The 16,909-nt window shown below is 35.1% G+C and overlaps 2 protein-coding genes across 2 annotated transcripts; one reads left to right on the top strand and one right to left on the bottom strand.

Annotated features, from left to right (window-relative positions):
* The first annotated feature begins 160 nt into the window (after positions 1-160).
* LOC117786520 (transmembrane protein 64) lies at positions 161-9,020 on the top strand. Its single transcript, XM_034624831.1, has 4 exons — positions 161-1,423; positions 6,332-6,455; positions 7,341-7,502; positions 8,899-9,020. Exons 1-4 carry the CDS (start codon positions 636-638, stop codon positions 9,016-9,018), a joined length of 1,194 nt encoding a protein of 397 aa, XP_034480722.1. The 5' UTR covers positions 161-635; the 3' UTR covers positions 9,019-9,020.
* An 888-nt stretch (positions 9,021-9,908) lies between these two features.
* LOC117786519 (alanine--glyoxylate aminotransferase 2, mitochondrial) lies at positions 9,909-14,784 on the bottom strand. Its single transcript, XM_034624830.1, has 4 exons — positions 14,367-14,784; positions 12,155-12,461; positions 10,524-11,601; positions 9,909-10,141 (listed from the first exon to the last, which is right to left on the bottom strand). Exons 1-4 carry the CDS (start codon positions 14,386-14,388, stop codon positions 10,037-10,039), a joined length of 1,512 nt encoding a protein of 503 aa, XP_034480721.1. The 5' UTR covers positions 14,389-14,784; the 3' UTR covers positions 9,909-10,036.
* Positions 14,785-16,909: the final 2,125 nt, after the last annotated feature.

Raw genomic sequence — 16,909 nt, 5'->3', positions numbered from 1 at the left:
AAGGAAAGGAAAGCTTTTAAAAAATGAGTCTAGCCTTTTCGAATAATAAAGCGCTAAATTTAGCATTTAAATTGCTGAAATGACAACACTGTGCACTGCAGCTTTTAGTTTGGTTTTTTGTTCCACTGAGAACGGGTCGTGTCGACGCTGTGGCGCATTACATATTTTTTTTATCAGATAATTTCGTAAACATTAAAAACATTTTGTAAATGCATTTAAAATTATTTATGTGATCTATTTACGAATTCCAAACAAAATTGCCAATGTCTGTGACTCAATTATTATTCACTAGGTAATTAAATTAAACAATTAAAAAAACAAATGTTTTATTGGCGTTGATTAAATTAGTGCAATATTTATAAATTAAAAAGTGTGTCAAACAGTAGCTTCCCGTTCGCAGCCTACTTACAAAAGAGTCCCTTTTATTTATTTATTTATAAAGTATCAGAATTCACGCAATTCGGTCATGAAAGAGTGAAATTTTAAATGACAACAACAAAGCAATGCATTCAAAGTGAAAGAGAAAACGAATTGCCAATAAGAAGAAGCAGCAGCTGTCGCGAAGTAAGGCAAGGGGGAAAGGGCAATACATAACAGTAAAGCGTTAAATATTTGGGGAATATTGCGAGCCCAAAATGAGCGCCTCGACAACGACGCTGCCGCCGAGCACCGAATACAGCAACAGCAACAATAATAACAATAGCAACAATATCAACACCTACAGATATGACAACAACACCAACATGTACAAATATAAATCGCCCATTCATGATGATTCCATATTGTCCTCAAGCTCCAGTTCCTGCTCTCCCTTGGCCTCGCCACAGCTGATCAAGAGCAACAGCTACAACGGCACAAGCACTTCCAATTTTCCATTGGAAACCAGTGACACTTCCAAGACTGCCTCGGCCAATGTTGCCAACTCTGCTGTGAATACCAATGAGGAGAGTAGCGAATGCGATGCTTTCCTCATCAATTCCAACCCGGGCAATAGCACTGGCACCAGCACTGGCAGCGTCCCTGGCCGACGTAGCATCAGTCGTACCAACTCTTACCTGCGTCGCAACTCGTGCTGCGTGCGAATCCATGCGTTTATCATGCGCAATTGGTATATCAGCTATTTGGTACCGATATCCATACTGGGTCTCGTTCTGATCGTTGGCTACCTCACCCGCAATTATGCCAAAGAGCTGCTCTTTTGGATCGAGACACAGAATAGCTGGATAATCTTTGTCATCTTCATGGCACTCTTCACCCTCGTGAGTTTCCCCATCGTTGTGGGATATCTTGTGCTGCTGATAACTGCTGGTTACCTGTTTGGCTGGTGGAAGGGCTGGTTGACTGTGATTCTCGGTGCAAATGTGGGCATTGCCATTGCCCATGCCACAATACGTAGCTTCCGGCATCGGATATCCGTGCACAAGTAAGTAAAGCAACAGATAATGACATTGGCTTAGTTTTTATTAAACAGTCGATAAAAAACGCAAACAATTGTAATTAAAGTATATAAAATTTAAATCTAATATAAAAAAATTAAAATAATTAATAAAAGTATACAAATTCTTATTTTAAACTTTTGTGATTCAAACATTTTTAGGTGTTTATTCATTTAAAACAAAAAATCCCCTGTTTACTTTCTTATCTTGGCATTACGACACCAAGCAGCCTTTATACTGTACCAACAAAAAATTTATAAAATTTAAATTTGATTTTATTTTGAGAAATTGTGTTATGTGCATTTAGTTAATTTCTAAGAAGTCTTATAATTTTTACCTATATTCCAAATGCTTAAGCGTACTTACCTGAGATATATTAGAATTAACTTAAGAGTTGAAATTATGCTGAAAATAATAATATTTTGTATGTAGTTATTTACAAAAAATTTAAAAGCTTATGGCTTACATTTTTAATATAAGTTTTTAGGAAATTGTTTAGACTAGTGTAAAGATTTAAGTGTGTTTAAAACTTCATATTAATGATGTTTCACGAATAAAATGCTAACCAAAAATGTATGGGCTTTTGGTTGGTTTTCGGTTAGTTTGTTTATCTGGAATACCACCTGATAATTAGATAATTAGTGCGCCTTAAAGCTCTTTTATAAATTGTATTGCAGTTTTACTCCCACTTGAAGTTATTTCTTTGTAAGAATGCTCAAATGTTTTAAGTGACATTTTAAACAATTGTTATTTATTTGTCGCATGTCATCTTTTTACTGAGTTTGTTGACCTTTTTGTAGATGCAATTATGTTAGGTGTAATAACAAAATTTAAAAGTTTTAGACCGCGAATAAATTTAATTTTACCGCAAAGTCCACTTTGTTTGGAAAGCAGTGCCGGAGTCCTTCAAGCAGCACCGTCAACCATTCCAGTGTCCGAATTCGTAAAGGAATGCAAACCTTTGTCCATTCCGGAGTTACGGCAAAGTCGAGCAAAGAATACAGCATCTAAATGGACAGTGGCAGAATATCTAAAGGGAGATCCGTTCAGTACGGAGGCCCTGGAGCCGGAGGAGATTAACCAGCATCGTTCGATTGTTATGGAGTTTCTCAGCAAGGATAGGCAGAGAAAACGAGGACACACACATGTGCTGATTGTTGCTGGAGCGGAAGCTGCTCCAGGTTATCCTTTCCGGCAGAGAAGTGAGTTTCTGTATCTTTGCGATTGCCTGATTCCGGGTGCAGTGCTCGTGGTTCTACGTAATCGTCAAATGGAGCTGTGCACGGTGATCTGTGAGCCGAGGCGGGAACGAGAGATGGATCCGACGCTGGCAAAGATCGCCTGCAAGCGCTACAATGTTGATCAGATATTAACCCTGCCGCAACTGAAAGAATTGCTTTGCCGCCGTTGCAATCATGCCAGTGTCAAATTGTGGTTCTCTCTGGATAAAAGTGCATTGAGTAAATACATCAGCGAGTTGGCCGATCTTCTCAAGCTCTCGATAGACTGCCCACGCCACTTGATGCAATGTGCGAGGAGTTTCAAATCCGCCAGAGAAATGGAAACCATTAAACGTGCGCATGTTATAGCTTCTCAGTCGATGGAGGAGCTGATCTCGGAGCACACACCACGTCAATCTTTGGAGCGATTGCGCTTACAGTTTGCTCACAAATGTCAACAGAGATTCGCCTATCAACCGCTGCCTTATGAGCCCAAATTGGCAATTGGATTGGGAGGCATGTTGCTAATGGATGCGGCTTGTCAGTATGCTGGTTATTGTGGCAGCCTCGCCAGAAGTTGGCCCATCTTTGGACGCTTCACACCGCCGCAGAAGGTTATCTATAATATGCTCCTCGAACTGCGCTTCAAGTTGTTTAACTTGATTGGAAAATGTGATTCCATTGTCCGCTCGCCGAGGGAATTAAATATCGTTTATTTAACACTTCTGGCGGAGCAACTTAAGGAACTCCGTGTTTTGCCCTCCAATATGGATAACGTGTCGGATATCTTTGAGGCAGCTGGGAAATTTAACTGTTTTCCCAGACTCATTAAGCATATTGGCTTGGACTTGGATGAGAGCAGTGAGGAACTTCTAAACTATCCCATTATGCCAGGGAATGTCTTCTCCTTGCAGTTGTCCATTTGTATACCTCAAGATTGTCACCAGGCCTATCCGGAATTTCGTGGCATGCTTTGCATTCTGGCCGATAGCATTCACATCACAAAGGATCACCAAGTGGAGCTACTCACAGGAGATTGCACCTCCATGGGGCGGGATCTAGAGAAGCTACGGAATAAAAGTCTAAGGACCGAACGTATAGCAAATTCATTTTAGCTATAATAGTTCCCCGGAAGTAAATTCCATTTGGGCCACTAAAGACAGATGTGACGTCGATTTATATAGACTGAACGTAGCTGCCTTGATAAGAGGATTTTGTGATAAGGCAGCCAGATATCAAAAACTAATGCTAGAAATTCTTGTTTTACTTCGCAATCAGTAAAGCATTATAAATTAATCTATTATGTGTTATGTGTCTTAAATATATATATATATATATTAATAATAATATTTTTATTTACAATATTGATAATTTTTTATATACAATTGATAAATTTACAAATTTTTTAGAAAGAGTTTAATCTTATGAAGGAAAAAAAATGATCCATACCAAGGCTGCAAACCGGGTCTGAGGCGAACCTCGTAGAACCGGTTCGGTTCGGGTTCTTAAGCATGAACCGAACCCTTCGAATTATTTACTTTGCAAACCCGAACCTAACCGAACCGCTTTCTTATATAAAAGGTTCGGCTCGAAAAAAAATAATTACATAAATTTTATGGTTTTCTAATATTACGCAATTATTTGAGACTTCGGATTAAAATAAGTCATATTTAAATTTTCAAATAAATTTAAATTATCATCAACATTTTTTTTCTTAAAAAAAAAAGTTAAATAAGTTCAAAATGTAGAGAAAAATGTATACAAATACAAATATTTTTTGTATGAAATTGAACCAAGGTTCGAACCCAAACCTTGGGCTCAGGGAGTATATAAACCAATTCGCGAACCAAACCGATGTCTTGCTCTATGGTTCGAACCGCCGAACCGAACCTTTAACATTGGAGGTTTGCAGCCTTGATCCATACATTACAAGAGAATCTTATTGTCATTGTCAAATTTAAGTAAACAGAACTTTAGTATTGTCAAATATAAGTGATATAAAAAAATTTAATTTGAATGCTTAACTTAAACGTGTACATTACATGTACATTACAAACCTGTATCTAAAAGCGTAACAACCAATCATTGCAAGTTGAACTATACTTCTTATCAAATGGGTAAATTATATATTTATTACTCAAGCGAAACGTTGTATGGTTCAAGTGCTTTATCAGCCAATAAAAGAGACGCTATAAATAACTATAGCAACTATTAACTTGTACTATTAAATATGCAGCATTTCAGCATTTGTCGAAACAATTGCCACTCCTCAATTAATATTTGTTGAGCATGCTTCGATAGTCGAGGAATTGAAATATAAAAATAGGAGACATGAGATAGTAATGCTTTATTATTTTTAGAGAGTTCAATAACTTTTCTGACACACAATTGAGATTTATTGAAGCATGCATGAAGTGAAGGCATAACTTTATATGTGAAACGCTTAAATAACTATCGACAAATCAGACAAATGAGTAACAACTTACCATTAATTATAGTGACACTGGTAAATTACGACCCGAACCTAAAACTTAGCCAAGTTAATTTCGGTTGCAGGGTGATAAACTGGTTAACTGCCAGTGGGAGCGGTTGATTGACGCTAATTGAACTGTGATTAACTTTGGTAAACACATGATTGGTTAAATTATAGGCGCCTGGCTAAGAAGGGTCAGTGTTACACATTTGTACATAAAATAATTACAAAAGCTCAAAGTTGTTAACTGGATATGTTCAAATATGAGTTACTGTATTATCGATAGTATGAAAAAACTATATCAACAACAGATAATGATGATTTACTATTGATCTCAATCAAAGGAACTTCTGCTTTTAGTTTACTTTATAATATATATATATAATTATTAAGTCTAGTATTCAATTAAGATAATACTGTATTTATTTGAGCATAATTAAATTTAATTTTATAAAAAAAATTTTTATTGTAATATTGAATGCCATGATAAAATTTATTCAAATCTTATGGCTAGTTGGGAACTGGTTCGAAAGTGCTTTGCAATTGGTTTCGCGTCATAGACTTGGCATTTATCATGCAGTTTGTTGGTAACAAGTGAAATGAATGTCCGGTTTGGGCTCTATTGAAAGCTGATTTACAAACTGATTAAAACTGCTACCAAGTTGTAGTTTTTTTAACCTGTTTTCGCTTGAAGACTAATTCTGAACTAGTTCATGGAAAATAAATATGCAGGCCTGTTCCGCTTTTCACTTCCAATTTTATCGCATTTTAAAAAAATGTAATTTTTCACCTTGCATTTTAAAATTATATTTTATCACTTTATTGGACCTAAATTCACCAACTCCAAATGAATTCAATACGCAAAATATTTTCAAATTTATATAAGAACATTCTAAAGATTTGCACTTCCGACAAATCTTGCCAAAAGTGAAAACCGGAACAGGACTGATAGTTGCTTAATTAAAAAGAGTTAATGTACTAGTGAGAAATGGAACTGATGCATTTCTGATTAATAGAGGAAGTAAATAAGAAATTAAATAAACATGTATTTACAAGTTTTTCTTGAGAATTCGTATCTCGATTTCAACAGACTATGTTTATGTGTACATTCATGTGTTCTTTTTTTTTTTAATATTTGTCTTTCATATTTGCTGCGTAGCTTTAATTGCTTTTCTGTTATTTTTGCTTGATGCTATTTTCAGATTGATTAAAAATGAGACTGGACGAGCAATATTGCGAGTTATATCTGGACCCAAGGCATTTCGAGTGGTTCTATTTACGCGCCTAACGCCGATTCCATTTGGTTTACAGAATGCCATATTTGGAGTAAGTCTGACTAGAAATACCTATTATATAGATATAAATACATATATACTCTATCTATAAAACTTCTACATATATTTATAAAAAGGTGTTTCATTGTCGTGTCGCTTTAGTTTTTTGAACTCGCAGAGTTTTCCCAACTGGTAGACAATCTTTTAAAATGTTTTCAACTTTCGACTTGCGACTATCAGTCAGGGACTATCTATACATAGACATATGTACACATCCATACGTACATATGCCCACGTATTTACTCAGTCAAAATTGATATACATTTGTATGGAATCGTCTGTTTGCATTTTGTTTCAGCTAAAGGCAAGTTTTGTGTATTTATTCGTTTATTTACACATTTGGAACGCGTTCCCGATATGACATACGATTTTTAGAAATCAGTTTGTTCAACTACCTTAATAAGATTTTAACTGTGGCTGTATTTAATTTAGAGTGACAAATCAGTTTTGCAATTAGTCACATTTACTTTTCAAGAGAAAAATAAATTTAAATCAATTATACATGTTGTTACCTACTAGCAACTATCCTGTAAAGAATTGTTAAAAGTACTCACAAGTATTTAGCGTTGCTCTGAAGTACTAAATGATACCCTGTAAATTTGTTAAAGTAATTTCTTTCTTCAGTCATTGACATACCCCTCTTCAATAGTATTTAATTTCACAGGGTATACAAATAATACAGCTGTAAGGTTAATGAAATACTGAACTTGAAATTTGTACAAACTGGTTTTTAAGGCTGTTAAAAAGCTTTCAACTGGAAAAGTCAATAATAATACAGATAAAAATGTAGTTATTAAAAATTGCAGATTTTTATTTCACAAAAAAATTTTTATTTATACGCCCTCAATTTACATTAAATTTTGTAATATTTTTGCAGATTAGTTCAATTAAAGCACGAGATTATCATCTGGCCACATTTCTGGGTCTGCTGCCCGCCCAGACGATCAATGTTTATCTGGGCTCCACGCTGCGTTCCATGCACGAGGTGCTTAATGACAACGAATCGAAATTGACGGGCTACATTAGCTTCGTGTTCGAGGTGAGCGTCTTAACCAACCTATTACTAAGTATAAGTACATACACGTATGCACAATGTTTGGCTTTTAAATTACCAGTTAGGTAAGCCTTATAAGTATTGTTCAGTTTGAAAAGTCATTTGCTTTACTTTATTGATTTTCTGCCCACCAGCTGCTCTCCCAAAGTAATATATGAGTTTTCTTTCTTTTTGACTTGCGTGCTAACTTTGAATTTTTTCGTGTCCTTTTCCTTGATTGCACAAAAGTGCATAGCTTAGACTTTTGACTTTTATGTCGGCTTTAACAGTCGAAAATATTTCAGGGCAAACAGTCAGCTTTAATGTCAAGACAAAAGCTTCTTGGTTTAACGATAAGAAAAGGGAATTTTATTTTTTTTGCCTTACTATCTCATTTCACAAGAAAAAATTTTTTTTACTTTTTAAACATTTTATTTATTTTGTGGAATACAAACAGAACAACAAAGCAACTGAAAACCAATCAAAATCCCAAACGATTTTAAATTTACATTAAAATTAACTGAGAGTTGTCTATGGTACTGTACAAATTTGGAAACAAAATTCTCCATTAGCTTAATTTGTTTCAGCAATTCATAAATTTGCATTAGGTTAAAGGTTCTATTGCTATCTCTTTCTGGTTATAAAAGTTTATTTATTCTCAATGGTTTTTTTTATAAAAAAAATTTTTGTAATCTTATTTTAATTTTTGCAGAATTTACCGAAACTGCCTAAAAGTATGCATCATTTTAAAAATTTATTTACCTGCGTTGCACAAATGAATGAATTTGTACTAATTTAACTATTTTAACTGTTCCCATAATTACTAATGAACTAATATTTTTATTTGCAAATTTTTTTAATTTATTTTGCCCCTTTTGTTTTTTGAATTTAGTGAAATTTCCCTAAAAATTGTCAAAATTTTCCTTACATAAAATTAAATGATCTTGTTTAGGTTTAAATATTAGTTGTAAAATCTGCGTTGGATTTTTGATTTTGTCTCCCATACGATTTTGGTTGGTTTTCGGTTGTTTTACATTTCTGGAACATATTTGATTATCAGGTTTTATTATCAAAGTTTTTATTATCCTATACGATTTTAATAAATTTCCGATTGTTTTACATTTCCGGAACATAGCTGATTATTAGGTTTTATTATCAGAGTTTTTATTATCCCCTACGATTTTTGTTGGTTTTCAGTTATTGTACATTTCTGGAACACCGCTGTATATGTATATTACTATTTCTTTTTGCATCAGCTAAACAAAATTAAGCAGCATTTATGCAATTAGTTTATATATTAACTACATAATTTTAACCAAAAGTTTTCATGCATCAATAAAATTAAATAAAACTTTTTAAATTACCACCTAACTTTGATATTTTTTTTGCTTCTACCATTTAGGTTATTTGTGGCGTTGCATTGATGTTTTGGGTGGTTCAAAAGGCGCGAAAGGAGCTGTCGGAAACTTTGATGGAGTCGGATTACAGCAACGATGGCAAACCCATCGATATACAAGTATAGCAGGAATCGGAGGAGATCTCATCCCTGCCCTGACCCCCAGTGACTGCCGTTGATAGTGCGCTCCGTTAATTCGAATTGGAATTGTGTTAAATATTTGAATAGGTCTTCAATTAGTATAGTTTTGCATAACAGAATAAATAAATTATTTAATAGTGTAGTGTTAATGTTAAAATTGAAAAGATACCAAAAGAAATTGTCGCAAAATATTTGTTAATTAATACATTTTTAATGAAAATGCTGTGCCTAAAATACAAATATATACATATACAAAAAAAATATATATATACAATTATATAGAAAATGAACTACATTTAAGATACATATACCTCGCTCTATGTTATTGGAATGTAATGTAAAATGCTCACAGTTTGCTCTTAAATTCTAATAGTGCTCTCTGAACTCTAAATTGTGCTAAATTATTTTGAGTTATAGTAATTAAATAAATATATTTATATAAGCTATATTATTATTTGAATTGGAATTTTAGTAACGCCTTCTAGTTGAACTAGTTCGCCAACTGCGTTGTCTTTTGTTCATGTGCTGTTCGAAAATAGTTTCCAAAATGCCTAAAGTAAATTCCACATCCTCATAGCTAACGCACATGGGAGGTCTAAAGTTGAGCACCTGCATTAAAGTAAAAGAAATTTAAGATATTATTTTTGTTAAATAATATAAATTTATTTATAATAATATTATACATACTTGAAGTTAGAAAACTTGCGTGAACATGAAACATGAGTTAGATTACCCCAAAAGTTTTAAGGAGGTAGTATTAGATCATGGTTTTCAAATGATATGTGCAAATATAATATAAATAAAAGATACATTAAATTACACTTCCAAGTCGTACTATTTTTTTTTCTTTCTTTTTTTTTAGAAATTTAAAATAATTTGAGAGATAGTCTTTATTTTAATGTTTTATTTTGATGCTCAATTGATTTGTTCACATAAAACTATAAATGCATAAAAAATACAAAGGTCTAGCTTTGGTTCAGTTATTCTGGTCAATTTCCATAAATTATTTTTGTTTGGCCAATGTATCCGCGATAGCACGACCGAGAACATCCACAGCAAACTTGACATCGGCATGGGTAATGCACATGGGAGGCTTAATGCGTAGGACCTGCAAAAGATGGGGGGTTCAGTGATGTATGGAGATAGGAAAAGAGAAATGAAAATAATAAGTGCGTAAACAGAGCTGATTAGTACTTAAGATGAGATAGCATGCTAAAAAAAATATCTAAAAGGCAACTTAACAAGCAGATGAAAAATCTTAGGTGTTCCCTGATCTATGATAAAACTTATCTGAAAAAGATTTGGGTACATTGATGCAAGGAGATAGTAAATAGAAAGATATGGTAATACTAGCCGAGTGAACAGTGTTGATTAGTACTTAAGATGAGATAGCAGGCTCAAAAGAAGAAATTAATGAGGAATACAGGTGCAACCAACTTAATAAGCAGATGAAATGTTATAGGCGTTGCCAGATCGCTGAATTGACTTACATTGCCATGCAGACCGCCGCGTCCAAAGAGCACGCCCATATCCTTGCACGTCTCCCAGATCTCTAGCACATGAGGCGCCGCCAGAGGAGCACGAGTTTCACGATCTCCGACAAGTTCCACGCCAATCATCAAACCCTTTCCACGCACATCGCCAATTAGATCGTAGCGCTGCTGTAATTCACCCAGACTCTTCAGGAAATAGGTGCCCACGTCGAGGGAATTGCGCTGCAGTTGCTCCTCTTCGATGACATCCAGAACAGCGATACCCACAGCACTCGCCATGGGATTACCTCCATAGGTATTGAAGTGAAGTGCCATTCCCAGTGTGGCGGCAATCTCCGGGGTTGTGACAACTGCGGCCAGGGGGAAACCATTGCCAATGCCCTTGGCCATGGTGACAATGTCCGGCGTATAATCGTGGCCCTGGAATCCCCAGAAATGTTCACCAGTGCGTCCAAATCCGGTCTGCACCTCATCCGCAATAAAGACGCCGCCATTAGCGCGAACAAGATCGGCCGCCCGCTTCAGATAACCCTTGGGATACTGAACAGTGCCACCAACTCCCTGGATGGACTCGGCAAACATGGCTGCCACCTTGCCACGTGGCAGGGAGTACTTGAATGTCTGCTCCAACTCATTGTAATACTCCGATCCTGCCTGGCAGCTATCAGGAGCACAATTGCAGCTACGTGTTGTCTGCACGGGCGAATCACGGCAAGCGGATCCTCCCCAAATGCCCTGATACGGATCTGGATTCATTACATGCTGGATGCCATTGTTGACACCAGGCAGCGGGTATCTCCAAGTCGAATGTGCCGTCAGACCCATCGTATACGGCGACATGCCGTGATAGGCATTGCGGAAGGTCAAGATATCCTGATTGCCCGTGTACAGACGCGCCATCAACATGGCCAAATCATTCGCCTCCGAGCCAGAGTTGACAAAGCATACGCTCTTCAAATTACCCGGAAATTTGGCCACCAAACGCTCCGCATACTCGTGAATCTTTGGATGCATATAAATGTTGGTGGTATGCCACAATTTGGAGGTCTGTTCCGCCAGCGCTTGGTTTACTTTTCTGGAAAAGGATTGGGTTATTAACTTTTAACTAAATATGATACAAATTCCGAATATCTTTGTAGAACTTGAAACAGCAAAGAAAAAATAAACTCATTTTAAAGAAATGAAAAAGTAATAAGAAATTTAAAATAATCATTCAAAGTACAAAAGTTAATAAAATCTTATTCATTAATGAGAAATAATTAAAAAAATCAAAAAAGAAAAGTATTTATTAATTTTAGACACCAATATAGCTTTGATTCTTCTGAATTTACTGTTCAATGAGAGAAATAACTATACACTTTTATTTAATAGTGGAAATCATAAAATAATCCATGCTCAATTTATTTTTAAATAGTCATATATTTTTTCTGGATTTTTAATTAAAATATTTTTGATTTCGCATATTTCGAATTTCTGACTTCATTACTTTGATTACTAATTTTAAATTTTTTTATCAAACTTTCTTCTATTTTTTCTTACAAAAAGTTTTCTAATTTTAAACTGATTTGTATTTTTAATTTGGGCATTTTTAGTATTATTTGAACTTCCGGCTACAGAGTTCAACTTACGGATGACAGTGACCCACGGAGACGGTAACAATGCCCCCAAACATGTCCAGATAGCGACGACCCTCGTGATCGTAGAGCCATTGCATATGTCCAGTATGGATGACCAGCGGCTTCTTGAAATGCGCCGACAAATTGGGTGTCAAATGAGTCTTACGTGTCTCCAGTATCTGCTCATAACTGGGACCCTTATAGGCAGCTGGCTTATGATCACTTTCGGGCATCTCGTTCTGCACCTGCGACATCACAGCTGGAGCTGCCTTCGAGTGCAATGTGGAGCTGGCACGGCTCAGGGTGCGTCCTGTGTGGGCTAAAGCGCGCAGATATAAGCGTAATTTTATTAAAATTAAATTTGAATACGAAAGTCTATGCTTTACAGTCTTCAAAAATGTTTTCGGGTCCACAGTTCATTTTGATCATGGTTGAATTATTCATTCAATTTTATTTGAATCTTACCAAATTTAAAATTTTTATTGATTAAATTTAATTAGCGACAATTATTAAGATCTGTATAAAACTACATATCAGGATTTGCCCTTAAAAATATTTTGGAATCCTGTTTTCAATTACGATTTAATCTAAAATCTATTGTAAATGGCTTCCCAGCTTACCAATTGTCTGTTTTCAAAAATCTTGTAGTCAAAGTGAATAAATTAAGTAAACAATGAGGTTCTAATTTACAGATTAGTGAAATTTCATTTGTTACAACTATAATTTAAATTATACATACTTATCACAATCAGAAAGTTGACGTGCATTATTGATAAAGATAACAAATACATTCATAAGAAATTCCCACGTATACAGAAAATACTTGTACACTTTCAGGTAGGTCAAGTGTGAGATCAGTTAATATTAATGGGCTTGGCGATTATTTCAATAATCTCCCGACTTTCCTGTGACAATCTGAAACACGTGACAATCCAGACAGTCAGATCGTGGGACAATCAGAAATTTAATTCATTCAGGTCCATATCAGAATGTAAATTGAATTGGAAACATGTGAGTGGGTCGCTCAAAAAAACCACAAAGTAAATTGAAACCGAAGCGTTTTATTTTTATGGCGCAGTTTCCTATATCAATATCAAATATATAATAATGTCATACAGCTATTATATGCATATTAAATGAATTGTTTACAACAAATATCAGGTGAAGTGAAATGTAGTTGCAGTCAATTAATTGTTGTTTAATGCGCACATATATTTAAACATTGTTGCGGCTTCAAGTTCCTTAAACTTTCTACTTAATTAAATCTTTACATTAAGTTTAAATTGCACGCTTATGTAGAGTTCAAACAAGGTCAAAGTATTTCTATTTTTAAAGCGCTAGTGCCAAGAACAGGCCATTCTTTTATTATAGACGCTCTCCTGATAGGTAATACCCCCCGTAGTTGGGTATACTTCAATATTAACTAATTATGCAATTCAAACCAAAAACACTTGAGAGCACCTGTCGTGTTATCAGCTCTCGCTTCTTATCAGTCGGCGGTCCACGCTTGCCGGCGAGATTAGACCTCCAGCATTTCCACACATAGATGTAGGTTATTTGATTTGACAGTTGGATTTCCTTATCACGTTCTGTATTTATGTGCGCAATTTCAGTTCGCGGCGGTCAATGCTATTTTGTGCGGAAGGCCGACAAACATTTCTATTTAACTTTGAATTGAAATTAATTTTTTCAGAGTTTTGAACGCATCGCCCAAATGCAAGTCCTGAATCGACTTAAGTAAGAGCAACTCTCCCGTATTCCCTCTCTCTCTCTCTCTGTCTCTCTCTATTTTTCTTATCGGTTACATTCCAATTAGACTTCAATTACGAGACACGTTTTCTTACAATTCTCAATCAAGTTGAATTAGCAGTTAATCATTCGCAAATTGGGATGCACAAATAAAAACAACTAATTATTGTGCAACAGACAACTGATAATCATTGCATATTAAAAATACATATTTAATTCAACAATTATCAAAAAAACAATAATAACACCATAATTACTTTAACCATATGTGCTATAAATATTAAAAAGAAAACTTGTAAAATTTCAAGAACAAAGGTTGGAATTTATCAAGAATTTATTTTGATAAACATAATCATAAAACAAGCACATGTATATTCTAGCACACATACATATACATATAGATATAAAAAATACATATACATACATCTTATAAATACATACATATGTACATATTTATTTATTTACTTATACTCACACAATAATATCTTCGACATCATGTTGATAATTCTCTCTGATTTCCTGATCTTTATTTATGCAAATGTTGCAATTCAAACGGCACACTTCCTGATTAATTTATTTACAATTGTATTATTTACAATTTCTCTTTACACTAGTGCGTAGGGAGCAATGATTAACGGGTTCAATTTTGATGCCGATCTCGCACGAATCAAGTGAAAACGAACCGCGCGTAACGACGTCAAAAACGAAACTGAACGAAATGGAATAGAAATCCAGAGACCGGCATCGTTGCTGCTCTCCTTGTATTCGTTGGAATCGTAAACATTCCCGAAACGCCCGAGATTGGAAGCGTGTGTGTAGAATATAAGTGTGGAGCAAGTGTGGATCGAGTGTAGATTGTGCCTGTCTTATCTATTGGTAGTTCTACAATGTCAAGGTTGTGATTGCGTTTATACAGGTATTATTCTACTCTATCAGCGAAAAGTCCTCTCACTTTTAGTGGAGGTTTTCAACTTAAATTTTGTATGTTTACAAATTTATCGGGTATTAGTACATTAATTAAAAATAGTATTCAACATACTCTGCAACTCCACTTCACTTTATTTTGTTTCAGCTCCGCTCATCGCTGCATTACAAAAGCAACTGAGGCTCACTGATCGTGGTGTGCTCTGGGGACTGAAATGCGAAAAACTGATCACTCAACCACTCCACTTTGAGCAAGCTTGCTCAGTTGCTCTTTCACGTGTACACACACATACACACACTTACACTAAGCCTCCACTGAAGAGCGCCTCTCAGCTTCTCTTGCAAACACCCACACATGTAATCATTCTTAGCCACAATTATGGGCGGGGTACTAAACCGAAACAAATATCAGTTTCAGTTTTAGCTACGGTCACGGTTGCCACAATTGCTGTTTTTGCTCCAAAACTGGGTCTTTTTTGGTTTCAACAAGAGTTCCTTCAAAACTATTAGGAATGTAATTTGGATCTAAATATTTTCTCTATCAACAATAAAAATGAAATTCATAACACATGTACATTTTTAATATCGCACAAAAGAGTACGTAAATTTTGGACTAAATCGAAGGTAATGTGTTAGTTTCTCGAAAATTCTCGTAATTTAAGTAAAAATAAAAGTTTTTTTAAAATATATCGTTCATCAAATAATTTCGTTTAATTATAAAAATTGCTTAGTTTTCATGCACTTTTTAAGTGAAATTGTCTAGCTTTAAACATTTTTTTTAGGCTCATTTTTAATTTATTAAGTGGCAATTGGCAATTGGATTGTTCCCATTTTGGTTTTCGGCTATCGGTTAGGCAAAATCTTTGTACATCGGTTTCGTAGCTGTTTCCGTTGATTTTTTAAATGTTACGGTTTTAAATTTAAAACAAACATGATCTGCGTGGGGCTCATAGAAATCTGTGTGCCAAATTTGGTTACTCTATCTCTTTTAGTCTCTGATATCCTTTTGTTTATACTGACGAACACGTTTTCGCGATTTGCGGGGGAGGAGGGCCTCCCCCTCGTGGAGGGTATGACTTAAATTTGATACAAACTTGATCTGCGTGGGGTACATAGAAATCTATGTGCCAAATTTAATATCTATATCTCTTATAGTGTCCGAGATCCTTTTGTTCATACAGACGGACAGACACACATGAATATATCGACTCGGCTATTGATGCTGATCGAGAATATATTCACATTATGGGGTCGGAGATGCCTTCATCTCCCTGTTACTTACATTTCAACGAACACAATATACCGTTTTACTTATTTTTTAAGTAACGGGTATAAATAGTTGTAGAAACAAGTGTGCGGTTACAGTAGAGCACGCTCGACAGTAGCATACCCTGTGCCCAGGTACTTTGTACTGAGGTAAATTTTCGACCAATTGTTGCGATTGAAGCTATATGATATAGAAAACCCACTTTGGTCAGCATAATTAACACCAACTTAAATTCATATTCTAACAGTTTGGTTAATATATCTCAAAAAACCAAAAAAATTTTCATACTAAAAGTTGATTTTTGACCGAACGGTTCTATGACAGCTATATGATATAGTGGTCCGATTTAAACCAAATGAAGTCAGGATACCAGCCCAGATGCATATTCTATCAGTTTGGTTAAGATATCTAAAAAAAATAGATATCTTTTTCATACTAAGACTTCATTTTCAACCTACCGTTCCTGTGGCAGCTATATGATATAGAGGTCCGAGCCAAAAATAAAAACAAACTTGATCTGCGTACGGTATCCAGGAACCTACATACCAAGTTTGAAGTCTCTAGCTCTTATGGTCAAACAGACGGACAGACAGACGGACAGACAGACGGACATGGCTATATCGACTCGGCTGTTGATCCTGATCAAAAATATATATATACTTTGGAGGTCTGCCACGCTCTCTTCTGCCAACACATTATAACAAAAAATTCTTTAATTTCAAAGAAAAATTTAATTATATTATTATTCAGAACACTAATAAAAATCAAATTTAGTTGGAAAACGATGATAAAACCTTAACATTAAAACCTTGATTAAGCTGATATTA

This window comes from Drosophila innubila, assembly GCF_004354385.1.
Source record: "Drosophila innubila isolate TH190305 chromosome 3L unlocalized genomic scaffold, UK_Dinn_1.0 0_D_3L, whole genome shotgun sequence".
NCBI lineage: Eukaryota > Metazoa > Arthropoda > Insecta > Diptera > Drosophilidae > Drosophila > Drosophila innubila.
This window is presented reverse-complemented; position numbering and strand designations above follow the sequence as displayed.

Excerpts from the sequence above, each read along its gene's own strand:
- LOC117786520 (XM_034624831.1), top strand. The coding sequence starts at position 636 with ATGAGCGCCTCGACAACGACGCTGCCGCCGAGCACCGAATACAGCAAC. Across the intron at positions 1,424-6,331 it reads CATCGGATATCCGTGCACAA|ATTGATTAAAAATGAGACTG; the intron begins GTAAGTAAAGCA and ends TGCTATTTTCAG. Across the intron at positions 7,503-8,898 it reads ACATTAGCTTCGTGTTCGAG|GTTATTTGTGGCGTTGCATT; the intron begins GTGAGCGTCTTA and ends TCTACCATTTAG.
- LOC117786519 (XM_034624830.1), bottom strand. The coding sequence starts at position 14,388 with ATGATGTCGAAGATATTATTGT. Across the intron at positions 11,602-12,154 it reads TCCGTGGGTCACTGTCATCC|AAAAGTAAACCAAGCGCTGG; the intron begins GTAAGTTGAACT and ends ATCCTTTTCCAG. Across the intron at positions 10,142-10,523 it reads GCGGCGGTCTGCATGGCAAT|GTCCTACGCATTAAGCCTCC; the intron begins GTAAGTCAATTC and ends CATCTTTTGCAG.